This window comes from Aquarana catesbeiana, unplaced genomic scaffold (assembly GCF_042186555.1).
Source record: "Aquarana catesbeiana isolate 2022-GZ unplaced genomic scaffold, ASM4218655v1 unanchor225, whole genome shotgun sequence".
Taxonomy (NCBI): domain Eukaryota; kingdom Metazoa; phylum Chordata; class Amphibia; order Anura; family Ranidae; genus Aquarana; species Aquarana catesbeiana.
In genome coordinates, this window is record NW_027362652.1 from 1406620 (window position 1) to 1427547 (window position 20928).

The following is a 20928-nucleotide window of genomic DNA, read 5'->3' on the forward strand; positions in this document are numbered from 1 at the left end:
TCTTCTCTTCTATAGAATTGAAGTCCGGGATGAGAGCGGAGAGTCTCTGGAAGTGAGTGTCCGTCACTGATGAGTACTTTGGGCAATGTAGCAGAAAGTGGTCCTCATCCTCCAGGACCCCCTGGTCACATTGCTGGCACAGTCTACTCTCCCTGGGCTTGCAGGTCTGTCTGTGCCTTCCTAATTCAATTTCCAGGCTGTGGGTGCTCAGTCTGTACAGGCTCAGGGTCTGTCTGTCTTTGGGGTCTTGTAGCACCTCCAGGTACGGGGCCAGTTTGTAGTCTCTCTGCAATGACTGGTAAACAGTTAGTTTTTTGGAGTTTGTTAGCTCATTTCTCCATTCTCCAACATGTTTTTCTTTGGAGTCATTGATTATGTTTTTTATTTGAGATTTTGTCAGGTCGCATTGTTGAGAGTTTGGGATAGACAAGGTGTTGATGAGTTGTTGCAGGCCACACGGCTTGGGCTGGTCCTTACTGTTCAGTAAGGCTTTATGGTGGTATGAGTTGGGACTGCTGTTTTGTAGGTGATCCCAGTATGATAGCGCCCTCTTCTCTTGCTTAAGAAGTTCTTTTTCCATGGCTTTCTTTGTTTGTTCTTTTCTCCCTCTGAGTAAACAATCTCCAAGACATCAGACCCCGTGCTGGCTTTGGCTAGTGTAATGGGGTCTGTGTTTGGGGTATTTGCTTTCTGCTGTTCCATTTTTAAGTATAGAAGTTTGCGTAAAAAAATATTTTCTATATGTTTCTGTGTTTACTGTTGCTGTTATAGCAAGATGCTCCTACCTTGTGTCACTGTTTGCTTGAGTCCTTCAGCCCTGGATGCTCTCTGATGCTGGATATTTGTCCGCTAGATGGTCTTGCTTTTTTTTTGCTGTTTTTGCACTTTTTTCTTTAATATCCTCTTTTTCGATGCATTATTTCTTCTTGTTCATCTCTGTCTTGTGTGTAGTCTCAATTTTCCTGGTTTTGTCTTTCAATTTTGCCCATTACAAGGTATAAAGTGATGAAGTTTCAGGAGCTCATTCTTAGTGCTGCTGCTGCTGCTTAGTGCTGTACTGATTAGACTTCTTGAAGGCTCTGCAGCTGGTGTTCCGTCAGATTAGGCATCATGTCAGATTTTGTAACAGGAGTGATGTTATGTCACGGCCATCTTGGTACACCCCGCACTCGGCCACACTAAGCCTACAGTCTGAAGTCGCCAAGCAGACATCTTTTTACACCCACCGAAGTCATGCATTTCACACTTATTTTTACCACTAAACTGAGCGTATATCAACAAATACAGTATTTGGAAGTGTGCGACACTGTTTTGATGTAGAATTTTAAAAGCAGCAGCAAACCTGTTGATCGCACACATTTGATAATCTAACAGAAGACCACTGATTTTAAAATTAAACATCAAAGCAGTGTCAGGGACTTCTAAATACTGTATTTCACGATATAAGCTCAGTTTAGTGGTAAAAATAAGTGTGAAATACAAGACTTCGGTGGGTGTAAAAAGATGTTCGCTTGGCGACTTCAGACTGCAGGCTTACTGCGGCTGAGTGCGGGGTGTACAAAGAGGATGGCGACGGAACCCCACTTTCGTTACAAGTTTTGACGGGTTGCCTAATCTGACGGAACACCGGCATTACATTTAAATATTGGACAGATTGTTATTGATGATCTTCTGATGTTTATATTGAGCTATTTGTGTAGAGTCATGTGTGAGTCCTCCATGATTTATTTAATGTTCTCCTTTTATGTTGCCTTTGGAGTATTTTGGCTGTATAAGGCTAATACAGCCTTTGTTACCTTTTCAACCTATAGGAACTTTTGAAATAACTTTCCAGGTCTCAGGGAACCCCTGCTAATAATTACTATAGCCACAGCTCACAGTACATAAGGGCATAGCTCCCAACTGTACCTGATTTTGAGGGACTGTCCCTGATTCGGAACAAAGTCCCTCTTTCCTCCCAGTGATAAACCTTTCATCCAATTTCTAAATTGCTGCATTTGTAAATTCCAAAAGCCAGTATAAAGGAATAGTAATGGTTAAAAAAGCACTTGTGGGTTTAACTCATAATTTTTTTGTATAATTCTTCTTTAAGGGGGTGTGGCGATGGGGGGTGGCCTATGCCTACATACTTTTGCTAAAAAGTGTCTCTCATTCCCATCTCAAAATGTTGTTGGGAGGTATGCATAAGGGTGATGGTCACTGGGATGATTGTTCCTGACATTGGTAGTCACTGGGATAAACGTCCTTGACATTGATGGTCACTGGGATGAACGTCCCTTATATTGGTGGTCACTGGGATGAACGTCCCTTACATTGGTGGTCACTGGGATGAACGTCCCTTACATTGGTGGTTACTGGGATGAATGTCCCTTACATTGGAGGTCAGTGGGAAGAATGCCCCCCTTACAGGTAACCAAAAAGACTATTATTGTCTGCGGTTCCTTTTAGAGATGTACCAATACTGTTTTTGGTCGACAAGTACTGATACTTTCGGTCAAGTTCTCGCCGATACTGAGTACCGATACTTTGCGGTTTGATTTGCGTCCATACAAAATGAATGGGCGCAAATCGCACTGCAAAGAATCACATGCAATTTGAAGAGAAATGTGCTGAGATTCCTGTCCGAATGACATGCTGTTTCCCCACTGCTCATGTGTGAACACATAGTGATTTCAGTCTGGGATTACACAGGAGTGGTGGGGAAACCACATGTGATTCGGGCAAGAATCACACCGCATTCCTGTTCAAATTGCATGTGATTCTTTGCAGTGAGATTTGTGATCATTCATTTTGTATGGATGCAAAGTATCAGTTTCAGGAACATTTTCATGAGTATGAGTGCTCATGAAAATACTCGGTAACAGTGCATCTCTAGTTTCTTGTCTATGAGGCAGAAATTACCCATTGCTGAAGGAACCCCTAGCCATCTCTGGAGGAACCCTAACATTCAGAGGCATATGTGCAGGCGTCATCATTGCAAGGGCTGTGGGGGCGGCGGCATGTAGAGGAACCAAACCCAACATGTAGCCGCAAAATGCCCACATCTCCTCCTCTCCCTCCCGCAGACATACAGCAGCTGCAAGAGGGAAATGGAGGGCAGTTCCTCTACAAGCCTCTTCTGCCACCTTCCTATCCCTGTCCTGCTGCCCCAGGGCCCTGTATGCTTCCTTGGCCTCCCTCACCCCCCTCGAACGCTGCTGGGTTCCCCCCTCCCGCTAGCTGCTGTAGGGGATCTGTCAGATTTAAGAGCTGAGAAGGGGCCCATAAATCTGCAATTCACCATTTATCTTAATGAATACCGATGAGTACCAATCACGGACTATGTTTTTTTTCCATTCATAGCTGAGGCATAGTAAAGTATGCTTCTGTTTAGGAATGAACAAGAAGCTCTGTACAGAGTTATTTCTGTTCATTCATTCTGTGCATCTGAGGCTGCAGAGAAAGGGACTGATAAATCTGTCCTCGGTCCCTTTCTCTGTCTCAAAAATGAGATATCACGGGTCTGTTTAGACCCCTGATATTTCACTAAAGCAACAGGGTCCTAAAAAATATGAGAAAGGTTGGACTCGCAGCTTCCCAGATTTGTTAACCATTTACAGTCCTCCTAATTGCTCTTGAGCATTTAAGTTAGTAGGATCAGGTTTAATTTGGAAACTGGAACTGCTGCTACCTTTTGTCATTTGGTAGTATTTTGGATGAAGGATCACTGACTTGGTCTTCAGAACTGGTGAGGAGATGGTTTGAGTGGAGCAACCCTGCATTACTAGACAACACTTTTACGCTGGGTTCAGGCTCAACCTGCAGCCCAAGGGTCACATGGGACACCACTTATTGTGCAGCCCAAGGGCCGCATGGAATCCCACTTAATGTGCATACCAAGGCATCATCAGCATTTAGGCAGTGTTATGCCCGTCTAGGGACTTTTTCAGACCAGTGAAGGAAAGTCTTTATCAAACTATTTAGTTTTTTTTATTGTTTGCCTTGCTGTCCTTTCTCATCGCTCTTCTCACGGATGTTTTCGCAGATCTTTTATAATTGATCTTGCTGCTGGGAATATCCAATGTGATGATGTTAGTTTGTTAGCTTGCTGTAAGGAAAACAAATAAGACAGCATTGATATATGAATAGAATCTATGACCACTGATATCAGGGGATCCTTCTCCCATTGGTCACCAATGTAAGAGACCACTACAATGACCACTGATGTCAGGGGATCCTTCTCTCATTGGTCATTAATGTAAGAGACCACTACACTTGACCACCTATATAAGTGGATCCTTCTCTCATTGGTCACTAATGTAAGAGACCACTACAATGACCACTGATATAAGGGGATCCTTTTCTCATTGGTCACTAGTGTTGGGCGAAAGGTTTGGCCCGAGCATGAGTTCGGGCTGAACACTGGCTGTTCGCCCCTTCGAAGAACACTGGAATCATCAGGGCGTTCAACTGTTTGTTTGGCCCACTGAATGACAACAATGCACTGCGCCGCCACATAGTGCAATGGAATCCTTAATTGGCTGAAGCAATAAAAGCTTTGCCCAATCAGGGCACATAGCACTGTCATGGCCACGATTGGACACTGTCACTGCAAATCTAGTGATAGGGCAGTGTGAGTGTAGTGCAACCGTTCATTTTTAATTTAGTGTCAAATATTTTTTTTGGGCAGGTTTCCTGCAGTGTATTTCAGTGCATTACTGTATATTGTAAGTTTAACACAGTATATTTCAGTGCATTATTGCAGGTTTACCACAGTATATTGCAATGCGTTACTGCATGTTTATCGCAGTATATTATTGCAGGTTTACCGCAGTATATTTCAGTGTGCTAGTGCACGTTTAATGCTGTATATTTCAGTGCCTTAGTGCAGGTTAAATGCAGTACATTTCAGTGCATTATTGCATGTTAACTGCAATATATTGCAGTGTGTCAGTGCAGTTTTACTGCAGTATATTGTAGTGTGTCAATGGAGTGTGTCTGTGTAGTAAGTACTCACGTTAAAGTACACCAAACACCACTTTCCATTGATTAAAGTGCATCCACATACACGTTTCCCCATCTTTATTACATTTTGTTAATAATTCCCCATCATGTCTGGGAGGCCAACAAAGAGACAGACATTCCCCTGGCACTGTGAGGGAGCCAGCAGTGTCTGTGTCCACAGGTAAAGGTGGACGTGGTCCGTCCTCAGGCAGGGCAGCATTTCCTCTGTTAAGTGATGTTGCCCCTGCTATCCAGCCACAGCATGCAGGGGAGGTGGTGGACTGGCTTATTAAACCATCCTCATCCTCCATAACCCAAGCAGAGGCTAGTGCGCAGTCCACTGCAGCTGCCATAGTGATTTATTCTGCCTTCTTGTCCACAGCTACTCCAGCCATAGCCCCAGCATCAGGCTTGGAAGGGTCAGCTTAGTTATTTGAACACAGCGTCAGCCACTTGCACCTTGATGATGCCATTACTTGATTCAGCTCTTGGTTGAGGAAGGGAATAACATGAGCTTACAGAAAGGGGAGAACACTGGTAAACAACAAATTGGCGGTCATGTTCACCCATTTCAGTCTACCCCCGCTATACCCCATGACCTCTCAACATATGCCAGTAGCACACCACCAGCTGTAGACTATAGAAGGCAAAAAATACAGTCACAGTCACCCACATGCCCATCATCTAAATTCAAGCTTGTCAAAGCTGCTGGCTTTACAACTCCTGCCTTTCCATCTGGTGAGCTCTGCCACCTTCAGAGATTTTGCAGAATGTGCCACAATGACAGGCTCCCAGTCGCTTTTGTTTTCACATAAGGCCATTCCAGCTCTGTACCAACCCGTGAAAGGCAATGTTGTGGTATCGTTGGACAAGGCAGTCAGCCGCAAGGTCCACATTACTGCTGACACGTGGTCCAGTAAGCATGGACAGATACACTATATTTAGTTCACAGCACACTGGGTAACTTTGCTTGCAACTCAGAAGTAGGAATGGGCGAACTGTTCAGCCCAGCCCATTTGCCTGTTTGGCCGTTCACCAAACACCCAAATTTGCAGGGAGTTCGCCCCACACATGACCTCAACATGGGCAGGTGGGTGCTTGTCCCCATGTTGATGGGGCTTCCAGGTTCCGATGAGCCCCCTGCCTGCAGCCCCCACAACCACGGTTGACAAGGTGCTTTGGGTGGGGGGGCCGAGCCACCCCAAAAAACCCACCCCCCATGTTTAGGGCATGTGGCCTGGTATGGTTCAGGCTCGCACGCCCCCCCTTTCCTGACTGGGGGACCCCATGCCATTTTCTTTTACATTTTGGCGTGGGGTTCCCCTCCAAATCCATACCAGACCCAAATGGCCTGACATGGAGTGGGGGTGGAGCCCATACCATTTTTTTCTTAATTTTATTAATAGCCAGGCATGGCAATTGTAACCGCTAGTCGTTTTAAATGGGGATTGACTCGTTTTTTTTTCTTTAGAAATGTCATTTTTGCGGTAGAATGTTTAATGCATGGTACATATGCTCCACTTTACAGGCACATTAAGGGGACCCCCAGACACTATATTTAAAGGAATTTTTATTGTTGCAGTTTAGGCATAATTAAAATCACTGCTCCTGAAAAAAATATATATTAATTGATACATGTCCCCCAGGGCATAACCCAGATCCTCATACCCCTTTTATGGCCAATTACTTGCATATAAGCCTTGAAAATGGGCACTTTTGATTTTTCCTGTTTGTCTCCCATAGACTTCAATGGGGTTCACCATTAGGGTTAGAACATTTTCCCTGTTTAGGAGTTCTGCTGCAAACAAAACAGGGAGGTGTTCGGCCCATATCTGCTCGGAAGGATGCAGTATTGGGCTCAGTGCTGCAGCTTGTTGTGCTGTCACGTCTCCATACAGCTAGCGGTGATGATGCAAGATTTGTCAGCTCCACCCCCTCCTCTGCTAAATTGTCCTATAATTCACCAGTACCCCCTAAGTGCTCAAGGGTCTATTCAATGAGTCAGGCTAAAAGGTGCCATGCAGTGCTTTAGCTGGTCTGTGTAGGGGCCAGTAGCTACACCAGAGCAGAGATTCTTGCAGCTCTGTAGGGGCAGGACCAGAGGTGATTCACTCCATGGCAGCTGGAGCCAGGAATGGTGGTGTGGGATAATGGCACAAACCACCTGTCTGCCATTAGATAGGGAAAGTAGACATATGTGCCATGCCTGGCACATGTCCTCAATTTGGCGGTGCAGCATTTGATGGTGCAGCGGCTGCACATGCAGCAGAGGGCTGTCAACGAGTACCTGTGTGAGTATGGCATGAGGACAGGCTCAAGCCAGCTCGGCTTTGTTTCCCTAGGCCAATGGCCTTAATGAATGCACTTTAATATCACCATTTGATGAGGCGATAAGGATGTGAGCCGTGACAATGCATGCATCAGCGACACAATCCCTGTTGTGTTCCTGCTGGAGCAGACTCTGTGTGGCATTATGGACTGGGCACTGGAGGCAGGGCAGCGGGAGGAAGAGGAGGACTTCCTTTCCTCTCAAGGCCTGCTTTATGCAGACACCATTCTTGCTACGCCACAGAACACACAAGAGAAGAGGGAGGAGGATTCTGGCAGTTTTGGAGGCAATGAAGCAGAGGAAAACGTACATCAAACCTTACCAGATGGTTTTCCATCCCCAGAACTCTTGGGAGTAGTACGTGGCTGGGAGGAGGCAGTTCCAGATACTGTAATCCTCAGTGACCCCGAAGAGTCTGCTTCTCATGCCTCTGCATTCTTTAAAGCCTTCGAAAGGACCCAAATATACATGGCATCACGGAGAAGGTTGGCAACCCTCCTTGATCACCGTTACAAGGGGAATGTCTCAGAACCCAGCCCGTCCCCATAGAGGGAGCAAAAGATGAAATCTCATGAGGACATCTTAAAGAGGAGTTATGTAACGCCTTTCCAGACTCTGGTAGGTTACAGTCTAATGAAAAACATAGTTTTGAGGCTTCTGTTGGTCAAGAGAGGAGCAGTGGAGAAGGGGGCTGCCTCAGTAACGCATTTCAAATTTTTTTAGTCCTCGGCGCCCAGGGCTGTCAGCTTCCACATCCCATTGGCAGCATCTGCATCATATGTTGGGAGATTATCTAGGGGCAAAAAACAGACATAGGGAGCTTTCCAGGTGATGATCCACCTGGTTACTGGGTCATGAGAATAGACCACTGGCCAGAACTTGCCCAGTATGCAATTGAGTTGCTGGGCTGCCCTGCATCCAGTGTGCTTTCTGAAAAGGTATTCAGTGCCATCTGAGGTTTTGTGACAAATAAGAGAGCGCGTTTGTCCACAGACTCCATGGACCAGCTGACATTTATCAAAATTAATCAGTCCTGGATTAGCAGCAGCTATCAAGCCCCTGGTGCCAATGTCACTGATTAAGTGCTTTCTGTATCAGGAACCTCTGAAAGAATGTCAAGGCTGCCTAGCTTTGTGGGTGTTTATTTAATCTGGAAGAAATGTTTGGTGTAGGTTTCATGGGCACTATTAACACCCAAGGACCAATTTTTCTGCACGAGTTTGACAGGTGCATATCATTTACATTTTTGACAACAAGGCAAATTCTTGCTTTCATCAAGAGCACCTCTATAGGGATACGGTGTGCAGGCACCACCGACACCCACAGCCTAATTTTTACGCACTTGTTACCTCTATCCAAAGTCTACGAAAGAGACACAAGAATTTATCCAAAAATCTCTAATCTTGTTCCCAATGCACTACATTGTGGCCTCATCATACTGACTGGCTCCCCAAGCCAGTTTTTACAAAATAAAGAAAGGTTCTATCGGTCACTGGTTTCTAATGAAGCAGTGGGCGCTTGCCCAGCCATGTCCCTAGGGACCACTGAACATATTTGGGCAATGAAGTCACCACTATCCCATCTCTTTCTTTGTTTATCTGATAACAGCTCAAGGAGCCGTCGTTCAGCAAGTGATACCTTTGGGTACTATGTACCTCCTACTTATTTACGAAGGAGGCAGTATCTGGAGGCCTCATAATTAAAAGGAGCTTCCAGGTTCCAATAAGACCCCTGCCCTCAGAACCCCACAACCACCCGTCAGTTTTGTGGAAAAGAAGCCCTACTCATCAACATGGGAACAAGGTGTTTTGCAGAGGGGATTCACCCTGGAAAGGCACCCGGGTAGACCAAATAAAGGGGGGGACCAGCATGTAGTCCCTTCCTCCTGAACTATATCATGAAACATGGGGATTGCCCCCGGGCAAAACACCTTTTGCCCATGTTGATGAGAAAATGGTGAAAAAGTAGAAAGTAAATGTGGATGTTAAGGTGAAATTTGTGTACAACACTTTAAAAATTACTGCCATTTTATTTTTGCAGGGCCTCTGCTGTCAGAAAATATTTGTTTGGGGGTTTTTAACTAATCCTCAGGCCCAAAATGTGCATTTTAATGTGTATGGAAAAAGTTGCAAAAACAGCTCTGGCAGTGAGAGAGTTAGTGTGAATTAGATGGATACACTCTCCTGCACTCACACTGTAAACATTAGAGCTCCTCCTAACTGCAGCTCGGTAATATTGGTAGGAAATCTATACATTTATCTGCTACATTTATCCGCTATGTAGCACTTATGCCCAAAGGGGCCACTCAATTTCCTATTCAGTGCAGTGGCACACCATTTTAGAAAACAGTCCAGGGGATGTCTTTTTGAGGTTTATTGCTGTATAACTTGACCAGAAGGAGTATCCCACTTACAAGGGGCAAAATGGTAAAATCAACAGCTTAGCAGTAATTAAGCTGTTGATTTTACCATTTTGCCCCTTATAAATGGAATACTCCTTCCATATGAATAAATTGCATTACATTACATTTCATATGAATAAAGAATTAAACAAGTGTTCAAAAAAAACACAGGGTCCGTGGATGCATGATCCCTGCCAAGATGACCCTCCATCTCTATATCAGTAATCCTACTTAAATAGTACCATAAGACCCGTGAAACAAGCCCTGCACTCTCACTAAAAATGCATGTCAATAAAGTAATCCTACACAAACCATTATCTTGCCCTGTAGTCAAACTTCCAGGTCTCTGGAATGAAGTAATGAGATGCATCCTATCTAACTAAACACGAATATACTTTGCATTCTGCCTAACAGCAATAATTCCTTAACTAGGGAGTTAGCCAGGTCACAACAATAATGACATGGAGTTTCTATGTACATGCAGGTTCTGGTTTTGTGAGACAAAGTTCAACACACTGAAGTCACTAAAAAGCATACAAATTTCCTGCAACTGTTGAAAAAGGTACAAATGTTCATCCGTGGATAGCTGAGGGACATACTCCTCTTCGAAATCCAAGTTATAGCACCATGTGGCTCATCCTTAATTGGAAGCCAAGTGCCTTGGGCAACAGTTCAATCTCTTTCTTTTGCAGGATGGCCAGCTTGCTGTGGGGTGGCTACTGTCAAATATGTTATACCCAGCTTCATCTGTAAAATTCATGGTCAGGTACTTGAACCATGCGTCCATCAGAACCCCAAATATTAATTGCCCTCATCTTGGGTTCTCCGGCTAGCCTTTTGGATAACCACCCTGTCCTTGTAAATAAATCTCCCTAGGCTCCAGCTATTATTGATATCGAGAAATCTTTGCCAGGTCTTGGTTGGGCTAGAATTTCTGTAGGGCTTGAGAACACTCAAAAGTTTTAGATTTGCTTGTTACACCAGCCCTTTTCCTCAGTCTTGTACATCTTCCCTGGCACGTTGGGGTAGTCGTATTTGTACTCTAGGGCTACCCATTTTTGCATGATTTTCTGGAGCCTAGAGAGCCTTGGTAGCTTGTCTCACTTTCCCAGAGGGATATAAAGATTGTCAGCCTTCCTTAGACACTCTGAGAAAGCCTCATCCTCAGTGAAGGCCTGTACGAGAGTGCAGGTTGAAATTGCTTCAGCCTCCTATTCGCAGTACAGTTGCTTTAGATGCAGCCCCTCAGCACCAAGTACTGGTGGGCTGTCTGCTCTCTGTCCTGCTTCCTCAAGGTCATTACCCAGGGTAGGCCCTGTAGCTTTTACCTTCTTGCCCCCCCAGGACCACTCTGTTTGGGATTACTTGGGCAAATCCCAGTCACATCATCATCACTAACTTACTTGGTGAACTTTGGGGACCCAGGGTCTGACGCCTTCTTCTCCCCAGCAGACTCACCTGGCCCCTTGAACATCTTCTGGATGCTCTGCTGTACAGGACACTGGGACCACCGCTGTTTCTGTCTTCTGCATTGTGTGCTCCACCTTGTTGAAATAGCTCTGCCACTTCCATGCAGTAACTGGTAAGCCAGTCCACAACATAAGTAGTAGGCACCAAGGTGTTTGGCAGCAAGTCCCCTAGAGGTTCACTACATTGAACCTACGCTGCAGCACTGTTGGTCTTTTACAATTGGCACATACTAAGCACATCAACTCAGCTCCATCTACATTCATCAGAGCAAAGCAGCCTCTGTGAAAAAGCCACAATCTTGTGTCCACCATCAGCTCCAGCTGCTCAGTTTACCGATCCATATGACCCACCAGCATATCTTTCTGGGGCACCATCTCCACCCAACAGCCTAAAAAACAAATATATGGCACCAGAACAGTTTAAAGTGGAACGAAGCATATTAACACCCTTGCAGCTGAGAACCACAATCTTAAACAAGTTCAGGGTTAACTAGAACAGCCACTATCCACAGCTGGGGGAGTAAAGTGAGGGTTCTGTCCATATGAATATGATCTCAGTTATTAGTATGAAACCATACCTGACATAGTAAACTAAAGGGGCGATAAATGGAATTTTTTTTGATGATTTGATAAGCATTGTCCAGCCGTGATGAATTCTAGCCATTATTTAATTAACACAGTGCTTTTCTATGATGGTCAGCTGCATCTCGTAGTCATAATGAGATATTTTTCCTGAAAAACCTCCATCAGGAAAAATCAAGCAATACCGCATTATGGCCACAGATGGAGCCAAAGATCATAGGAAATCATTGTATGAAATTAAAAAATGACAAAAATTTGTCACAGCTGAGCAAATGCTGGTTACATTTGTTTAACTCAATATGACTCAATTTTTATTTTGCTACTGCCAACACGTTATCCATGTTTTTGGTGAACTCTGATCTCCTTATGAACTGTTTCTTACATGATGAAGATCAGCCATGGACTATATCTGAGGTGTATATCAGGGTGTGCTTCTTCCCCACATGAGCGCTGTGATGTCCAGCAACATTCATATAGAAGACATTTCCCGCACTCAAGGCACTAATACACCTCGAGGGTTTTGCGGGATCCCTGATTTACAGGAGTAACATTTCCCTCATTTAGTACAGGAAAGTAACTTCTTCCTCACATGAGATCTCTGATGTTTGGAAAGATGGGACTTCTGTGAAAAACATTTTCCGCACTCAAGACAGGAATAAGGCTTTTCCCCTGTGTGAGACCTCTGATGTGAGACAAGTACTGATTGTTGAGCAAAACATTTCCCGCATTCAAAACAGGAATACGGCTTCTCACCTGTGTGCAATCTCTGATGATTACGAAGATGGCACCTTTCTGCAAAACATTTTTTGCACTCAGGACAGGAGTAGGGCTTTTCTCCGGTGTGAGATTTCTTATGTCTGGAAAGATGGCACATCTGTGAAAAACATTTTCCGCACTCAGGACAGGAATACGGCTTTTCCTTCGTGTGAGACCGCTGATGTATAATAAGTTCTGGTTTTCGTATAAAACACTTCCCACACTCAGAACAGGGATACAGATTTTTACCTGTGTGCAATCTTTGATGATGATTAAGTCTAGACTTATCTGAAAAACATTTTCCGCACTCAGGACAGGAATACGGCTTTTCCCCCTTGTGAGATCTCTGATGTCTGTAAAGATTGGTCTTCCGTGAAAAACATTTCCCACATTCAGGACAGGAAAACGGCTTTTCATCTGTGTGCAACCTCTGATGTGAGACAAGTACTGATTTTAGTGCAAAACATTTCCCACACTCAGAACAAGAATACGGCTTTTCACCTGTGTGTGATCTCTGATGATTATGAAAATTGGACTTCTGTGTAAAGCATTTCCCACACTCATTACAAGAAAAAAGTTTCTCAGGTGTGTGCAATCTCCGATGATGAGAAAGATTGGACTTATCTGAAAAACATTTTCCACACTCAGGACAGGAAAATGGCTTCTCCCCCGTGTGAGACCTCTGATGTCTGACAAGTTCAAATTTGTGTACAAAAGATTTCCAGCACTCAGAACAGGAATACGGCTTCTCACCTGTGTGTGATCTCTGATGATTACGCAAATGGTACTTCTTTGTAAAACATTTCCCACACTCATTACAGGAATAACGTTTCTCACCGGTGTGCAATTTCCGATGGTGATTAAGACTGGATTTATCTGAAAAACATTTTCCACACTCAGGACAGGAAAATGGCTTCTCCCCTGTGTGAGTTCTCTGATGTAGGACAAGTGCAGATTTTTGTAAAAAAGATTTCCAGCACTCAGAACAGGAATACGGCTTCTCCCCCATGTGAGACTTCTGATGTGTGACAAGATCTGATTTATTTACAAAACATTTCCTGCACTCGGGGCAGGAAAATGGCTTCTCCTCTATATGAGTTCTCTGATGTCTGTAAAGATGGGACTTATGTGAAAAACATTTCCCGCACTCAGGACAGGAATATGGCTTCTCCCCTGTGTGAGATCTTTCATGCAAATTAAGTTGGGATTTAAATTGGAATCCCCTCCCGCACTCAGTACAGGGAAACCTCTTATCTGTTGGAAGGACGGCACCGTCCCTCACAGTCTGAGGTTCCTCAAGATAAGAGGAATACGATGGTCCATCTACACTGTGTGGTGCCAGATGGACATTTGAGGTAGCCGGGTTTTCTTCTTGACTATACAGTGTGATGTCCTCATCTTCTACTTTACAGTCTGGAGACAAAGCGAGACAATCCTCTGAGGTTTTCCTCATCTCCTGTCCATCTACTAAAATAGAAATAAAATGATTATTACTACTGATTAAATTAGAAACTGCTATGCTGCAAGGGGAAAGTGATTATATTGCTAACCCTGACTTGCACACATGAGGCATGGCTGTATAAATGCAGAGGAGTATGAGCTCTGGTTATTGAACCTTTCTAAAAAGATTTTTTATGCTACCCAAGTAACACTGGGTACTGTGTTGCACGACTGCGCAATTGTCAGTTAAAGCAATGCAGTGCCATGTCACAAAAAATGGCCTGGTTAGGAAGTGGGTAATAAATACTTAAGTGCTTTTGACATATTACACTATGAAGCAGTCTCTGTTCTTGTTCTGACACACTGAAACCTGAGAAGAGATGCTCTCAGAGGGGATAAAAGGATTTGATTTATGCTTGTGTGGTCCGTGGTGAACAGGATTACTGCTGATGAGTTTTTGAGCACTTTAGACCACCTATAATCTAGTGGTCCACCCCAAAGGGTAAGAGGCCTGGTTTGCTGTGATGTTGGATCATTATTTCATCTACAAGTCATTTGCTTTGCACACCTTTAGGTGCCCTTTACTCGTGTTATTGTTTCTTTGGACACCTGTAAGGCTTTTGATAGTGTTGAATGGCCCTATCTTTTTTGTATACTGCAACTTTATGGCTTTGGCCCCCATATTGGACATGTCTCCTCTATACTAACCCTGTAAAAAGAATTACAGTAAACTCCCATATTACTAATGCCTTCCCGATACATTGAGGCACTCAACAGGGGTGCCCCGTCCCCCCTTTTATTTGCCCTTGCGACAGAGCCTCTTGCCATTCATATCCATAACTCCTCCACTATTAGAGGTCTTCCCATCGCTACGCTAGAGGAGCATACTTCTCTCTATGCATATGACACCTTGGTTTACTTAGCTGATCCCCATGACTCCTTACACTCTTTACTAGCACTTGGGTGTCAAGGTCCAATTACCTTTATCTTTATATATTACCAATAATGTGTGTCATTTGATAAGAAAAAAGAAAGAAACTGCGCTAGGGTTTAGAAAAAATGTGTACATAAACACAAACCGTGCTAATAAATATTAAATAAAGTGATGAAAGCAGCAATTCTCCTGCACAACAAAATACAAGGTCTAAAAATGTAAAAAATATAGAATCGTGCTAAGCTTTGCATAAATGATTACATATACATACACTAACCCAATGACAATAATGATATCATATGGTTACACACACATGGTATGTGAACAAATTGTCAAACAGTAACGTAACACCAAAAAACAAAGGTGAAGTAATGATAAGTCAATAAGTGATTATATGAATAAAAACATATGATAAAGTATCCAAAAACCTAGGATGACCAATCACCCGTGGACTAAATATTAATTAGTGAAGTGATAAAAAAGTCCATCCAAGAAGTATATGGTCTTCAATAATGTGAAGAAAAACTGATGTTCAGTCCGCCACCAATAATAGAGGGTTGCCGCTTACCAGAAACCCATGAACCTCCATTACAGAGGATCAGGGGAAGCCTAAATAGGAAATGCCCTCCGGAGAATAGCAAATGAGGCCAGAATCTGGAGTCGTTGGTGGTAATATGGTATCCATGAACGCCAAACGGAGCTAATAAATTTCAAATCCCATCATGACATTCCCTGCTCGTGGATGAACAAGTATGGCATGTAAAGATATGAGAAGCTCCAATAGTGTAAAACCTTCAAATTCCTGCTAATAGCTTGGCCAAGCGGCCCCAGCTATTAGCAGGAGGCCTTGTAAACGCCCTGGTCATGCAGTGGGTACAGCAGCAGCTCCAGGTCTGGTCAGGGTCGTGCCGTGGTGGTAACGTATGAAACTTAAAATGGCAGCAGTGTATCTATGTGTTTGTCTTTCCTCGTCCTCTGGCTACAGTGGATATGGCCATGGCGGCTGGAAGGCATCTGCGCTACAATCTGCAGCTTCAGTGGTTTCCAGGGTCCGTCTACAGAGTTGCAGGCCAGGAGTGAAACTTGGCTTGGCCTGGGTGTGCGTGGTTTCAGCAAGATGGCGGCGGTTGCGCATGCGCGCTGCAGGGAGCGGTGACATCATCATACGGTGGCAGATTTAAACAGCTGTCAAAGCAGCTGATCCTTGGGATATACTTCAGGCTTATGCGGCGGTTTCCCCAGGCACTTCTGTCTTGCTGCTGAGGTAAGTGCTAATGCTGCAGGCTCTTTAGCTGCTGGCTGTTATCATGCTCTCTCTCATATACACCCAGATGGTTTCCTTGCATTTACTGAGCTGTTCAACCATGGATGTGTCACCGCCTCCCCTGTGGCCAACCCTTACGCTGCAGGTAAGATTGGTTTTCCTGTCTTCATATTTGGTTTGGGGAATCCTTCAATCAGGAGCTGTTAACTCTTTCTTTTCCTCTCAGCCCTTCTAGGTCTGAACACACGGCAGGTGAAAATAAAGACCATCCTAGGTCACAACACCGTCATTCCTCCAACAGTTCCAGATGCCATAGATCATCTTCTAGGTCTGGGCGCCACAGAGAAGAGCCCAAAACCACATCTGGGCTCAGCTCTCACTGCCATTCCATTGCAGAAAGAGAGAAGACCAACAGGTGGAATGTGAAACATCTGGAGTCGGCTCCTCTCATTGACGCAGCCTTAATGAGATTGGTGAGACACGTCATTCTCCTACTGGAGGATACAGTATCTTTCAAAGATGGCCTGGAGAAGCAAATCAATACCAACCTTAAGCGGATTTACTTAACAGTAGGTATGGCCTGCAAACCATCCCTGGCCCTTGCAGCCTTGTCCAAAGCGATGGAGGCATGGACGGATGATGTGGATGCGTCCCTGAGAAGTGTCTCTGAAGAGGTGGCCAGGAGTTCGGCTGTACATGAGCTGAGGCTGGCGTCAGCTTTTCTGGGGTAAGGCTTCCCTCGACATAATTTGCCTGGTGGCATGGGTCATGCTCTCATCTCTCACGGCATTCAGCAGCCCATCCGCTCTCCGGTTTGTACCCACATCCTTGCCACACTCAAAAGAGAAAAAGCTGCCATACCAGTTCCAACCGGCAAAAGATTTCAAGGTGTTTACTCGCCCCTCTTCATGGTTCTGAAGAAGAACGGCTCCTGGAGACCAGTCATAGATCTGACCCACTTGAATTCCTTCATCAAGAAAGAGAAATTCAAAATGGAGACACTATTCACAATCTGTCAGGCAGTTCAGTCAGGCGACCGGATCGTGTCCATAGAGCTGAAGGACACCTACTTCCATATCCCAATAGCAGAAGAGTTCCAGAGATTTCTTCACTTTGCTGTAGATCAAGTCCACCTTCAGTTTACCTGTCTCCCGTTCGGGCTTGCGAAATCGCCTTGTGTCTTTTCAAAACTCTTATTGGCTGTCGTGGCTCTGATCAGGGTCAGAGGTATTCATTTGCATCGTTATTTGGACGACCTGCTGTTTCTATCTCGGGACAGGGAGCAGCTGTTAGTTCACAGAACTCAGGTTATCTCCACTCTTCTCGAGTCCCAGATATTCCTTGGAGCACAATTCAATACACTCAGGAGCACCATCTCCTTGCCCCTGGAGAAAATCTCAGTGATCCGGGACAAAGTACGTCTATCAGTGTTCTCCTCTCATCTCCAGGCCTCACTGTGCTTGAAGATCATTGGCACCATGGTGGCCACAACGCCTATGGTGAAATGGGCACAGTGGAAAATGTGGCCTTTCCAGAAGGGCTTCCTCCAGCAATGGAACCCAGGGTTCCAAGATCATTTCATCTGGGTAACCTCGTCCATGCAGGAGAGCCTCTCTTGGTGGCTGCAGCGGAAGAACCTCAACTGTCACTCCATTGCACCCGTCTCCTGAATTACGATCACAACAGAAGCCAGCAACAGGGGCTGGGGCGCTCACTGCCTAACAGAAGTAGGCTAAGGCAAATGGAGTTTTCTGTCCCACGGGATAGTCTCGAATGTTCTGGAACTCCAGACAGCGTTCTACCCTCTGCAAGCCTTTCACCACTTAATGGCGGGAGCCTCAGTTCTCATAAGATTAGATAACACAACAGCAGTCTCATACATAAAGAGGCAGGGAAGTACCCACAGTCTCTCCCTGTTGAAGGAAGTAGAGCCTATCATGACCCAGGCTCAGGTGAACTTATCCAACTTAACAGCTGTCTATTTCCCCAGAGTCCTGTTCGCCTCCCCATGTAATTTCAAGCTGCAGAAGTACTACTTGAGGTATCGTTGTCCCCAGGCCTTCGGGGTAGATGCCCTGACGGACCAGTGGAGGTTTACCAAAGGATTTGGTCAAAGTTTACAGCAATCCAATACAGGATATCCTGGGCTTCCTACAATCAGGCCTGGATCTTTCCTCATCAGTCAGCTCCCTGCGGGTTCAAGTTTCCGCAATTTCTGCCTTCACTGGCATATCCTGGGCTCGACACCCTCTTACTCGTCAGTTTTTCAGGGGAGCAATAAGGCTCAGACCCCAAAGATAACCAAGATTCCCCAAGTGGGATCTTCCGCTTGTCCTGGATTTTCTCTCAGGAAGAGGGATAGAACACGCAGAATGGTTCTCTATCAAGGAGCTTTTCCTAAAATTTGCCTTTTTGGTGGCCATCACATCGGTCATAAGTGTCTCCGAAATTAGCTCTCTGGGATGCAAGGAAACATTTTTAACATTCTTCCCTGATCAGGTAGTATTGATTCCACTGATGGGTTCAAACCCCAAAGGTATCATCTGTTTTTCATGAGAACCAGGAGATTGTTCTTCCAACGTTCAGGTCCACTGAAAGTTCCAGCGTTCATCCTTTAGATGTGGGAGAAGCTCTGAGACAGTATTTGGAAGCTACAGCTCCTTTTTGTCAGTCTGACCATCTGTTCATTCATTTCCATGGGAAAAACAAAGGTTTGCGTGCCTGTTCCAGATCCATTGCCGCGTGGATTGTTCAGTCCATTCAGTGGGCCTATAAAGCTAAGGGCTTCGGAGGCGGTGACTGCTCATTCGACCAGAAGCATTTCTACATCATGAGTGGCTTCCCAACACATTGCCCAAGAAGTGATTTGCAAGGCGGCCTCGTGGTCTTCAATTAACACGTTTATGGCGCATTACTGCGTCAAACTGGCCTCTTTGTCTTCTGTGAACTTTGGTTTACATATCCTGTCTGTTGACGGTGCCAATTAAACCTTTTTCTTTTGTCCAGCATTTTTCCCACCCAGGTGTGTATGGCTAGTTATTTCCCATACGTATGCTGCCATGGAGTCTCTCAGGTAAATGGAAAATTTCCCATCAAATACTTACCGTAATTTTGCTTTCCTGATTGGACTCCATGGCAGCAGGAGTTCCCTCCCATTGGCTGGAGTAGGCTAAGTTACAGAACACAGAGCAAAGATTTATGGGAGTAATGTCCTATGAGGTATGAGGGGGCGGGGCTAAAACCATACATATGCTGCCATGGAGTCCATCAGGAAAGGAATATTATGGTAAGTATTTGATAGGAATTTTTTAATTTTTGCTACTCCTCCCGAGTATAACGATACCACATGCGTGAGACTTTTTCACAGCCTGGACACATATAGAGGCCCAACATCCAAGAAGTACCTTCAGGCGTTCTAGGGACATAAAATTACACTATTAACATTGTCTAATTTCCTGACTACCTACAACAATTTAGAAGGCTCTGGGAACACCAGATAGAATTACCCACAAAATGACCCAAGTTTGGAAAGCAAACACCCCAATGTATATTCTATGAGGCATTGTGAGTCTTTTGAATGTGTCATTTTTTTACACAAGGTTTTTAAAAAATGTGGAAAGAAAATTTTTAAAAAATGTTTTTCTTTTTTTTTTTTCTACACAAAGTTGTCCATTATAAGAGATTTCTAACACATAGAATGTACATAGAAAAATTGACACCCCAAAATACATTCTGCAACTCCTGAGTATGGTGATACCACATGTGTGATACTTTTACACAGCCTGGCCACATAGAGAGGCCCAACATGCAAGGAGAACCTTTAAGTGTTATAGGATCTCAAATTAAACAGCTAATTTCCGTACTACCTATCACACTTTTGAAGGCCATCATATTTCTAACACATTGCATGTACATACCAATTACTCCCCAAAATACATTCTGCTGAGCAAAGGGTAAACAAAAGATTACCTGTGGTTTTAGTAGGCAGTGATCCACAGAGGAGAGCATCTATCCAGGCAGCAAGCAAGGATGTTGTCAGCGTCATCAAAAGGAATCATCCAGGCAGCAGGCAGGAAAACTGTCCATATTCAGTACAGGCAGCAGGCAGAGATACTGTCAGCACAGCCAAAGCATTGGTCCAGGCAACAGGCAGGGGTGTGGTCAGCAGCAAAAGGAATCATCCAGACAGCAGGCAGGAATACTGTCCACAGTCAGTACAGGCAGTGATATGGTCAGTACAGCCAAAGCATTGGTCTAGGTAGCAAGAAGGAACTCTATCTAAAAGAGGGGTGTGGTCAGCAGCAGCAAAAGGAATCATCCAGACAGCCAGCAGGAATACTGTCCATAGTCAGTACAAGCAGAGCTATGTTCAGCATAGCCGAAGTATTGGTGCAGGCAGCAGGCAGAAACATCAAGCTTAGGGCCTTCGTAAGGAAGCAATGGGGACAAAGGTAGAGGCTTCTTCCCACCCAAATCTCTTCAAAGCCTCTGGTCTCCAGACCCAGTTCTACGAATTGCAAAACCCAGAGAAAACAAAAAACTGGTTCTCTCTACTCAGAACACTATTCTGAAGCCCCTTACCTCTGTGTTAACTACAGTAAGCGGCAGTTAACTACAGTAGCAGGGCAAAAGACCAGTCCAAGTGTCAGGCAAAAAAACATTGTCAGTAAACAGACCAGGTCAGTTAATGTGGAAGGTAGAAACATGGTTAAGAAACAATCAAAACGTCAGGCAGAGGCATCATCGGTAAACAGGCCAAGGTCAGTTAAC

The 20928-nt window shown here is 44.7% G+C and overlaps 1 protein-coding gene across 1 annotated transcript in view; it reads right to left on the reverse strand.

Annotated features, from left to right (window-relative positions):
* Positions 1 to 20928, reverse strand: part of LOC141121577 (uncharacterized) — a 137870-nt gene that overhangs the window by 69344 nt on the left and 47598 nt on the right. The window contains 2 exon segments of the mRNA XM_073611212.1: positions 11172 to 11292; positions 12275 to 13987. Of these exon segments, the coding sequence (XP_073467313.1) occupies positions 11172 to 11292; positions 12275 to 13987 (1834 nt within the window).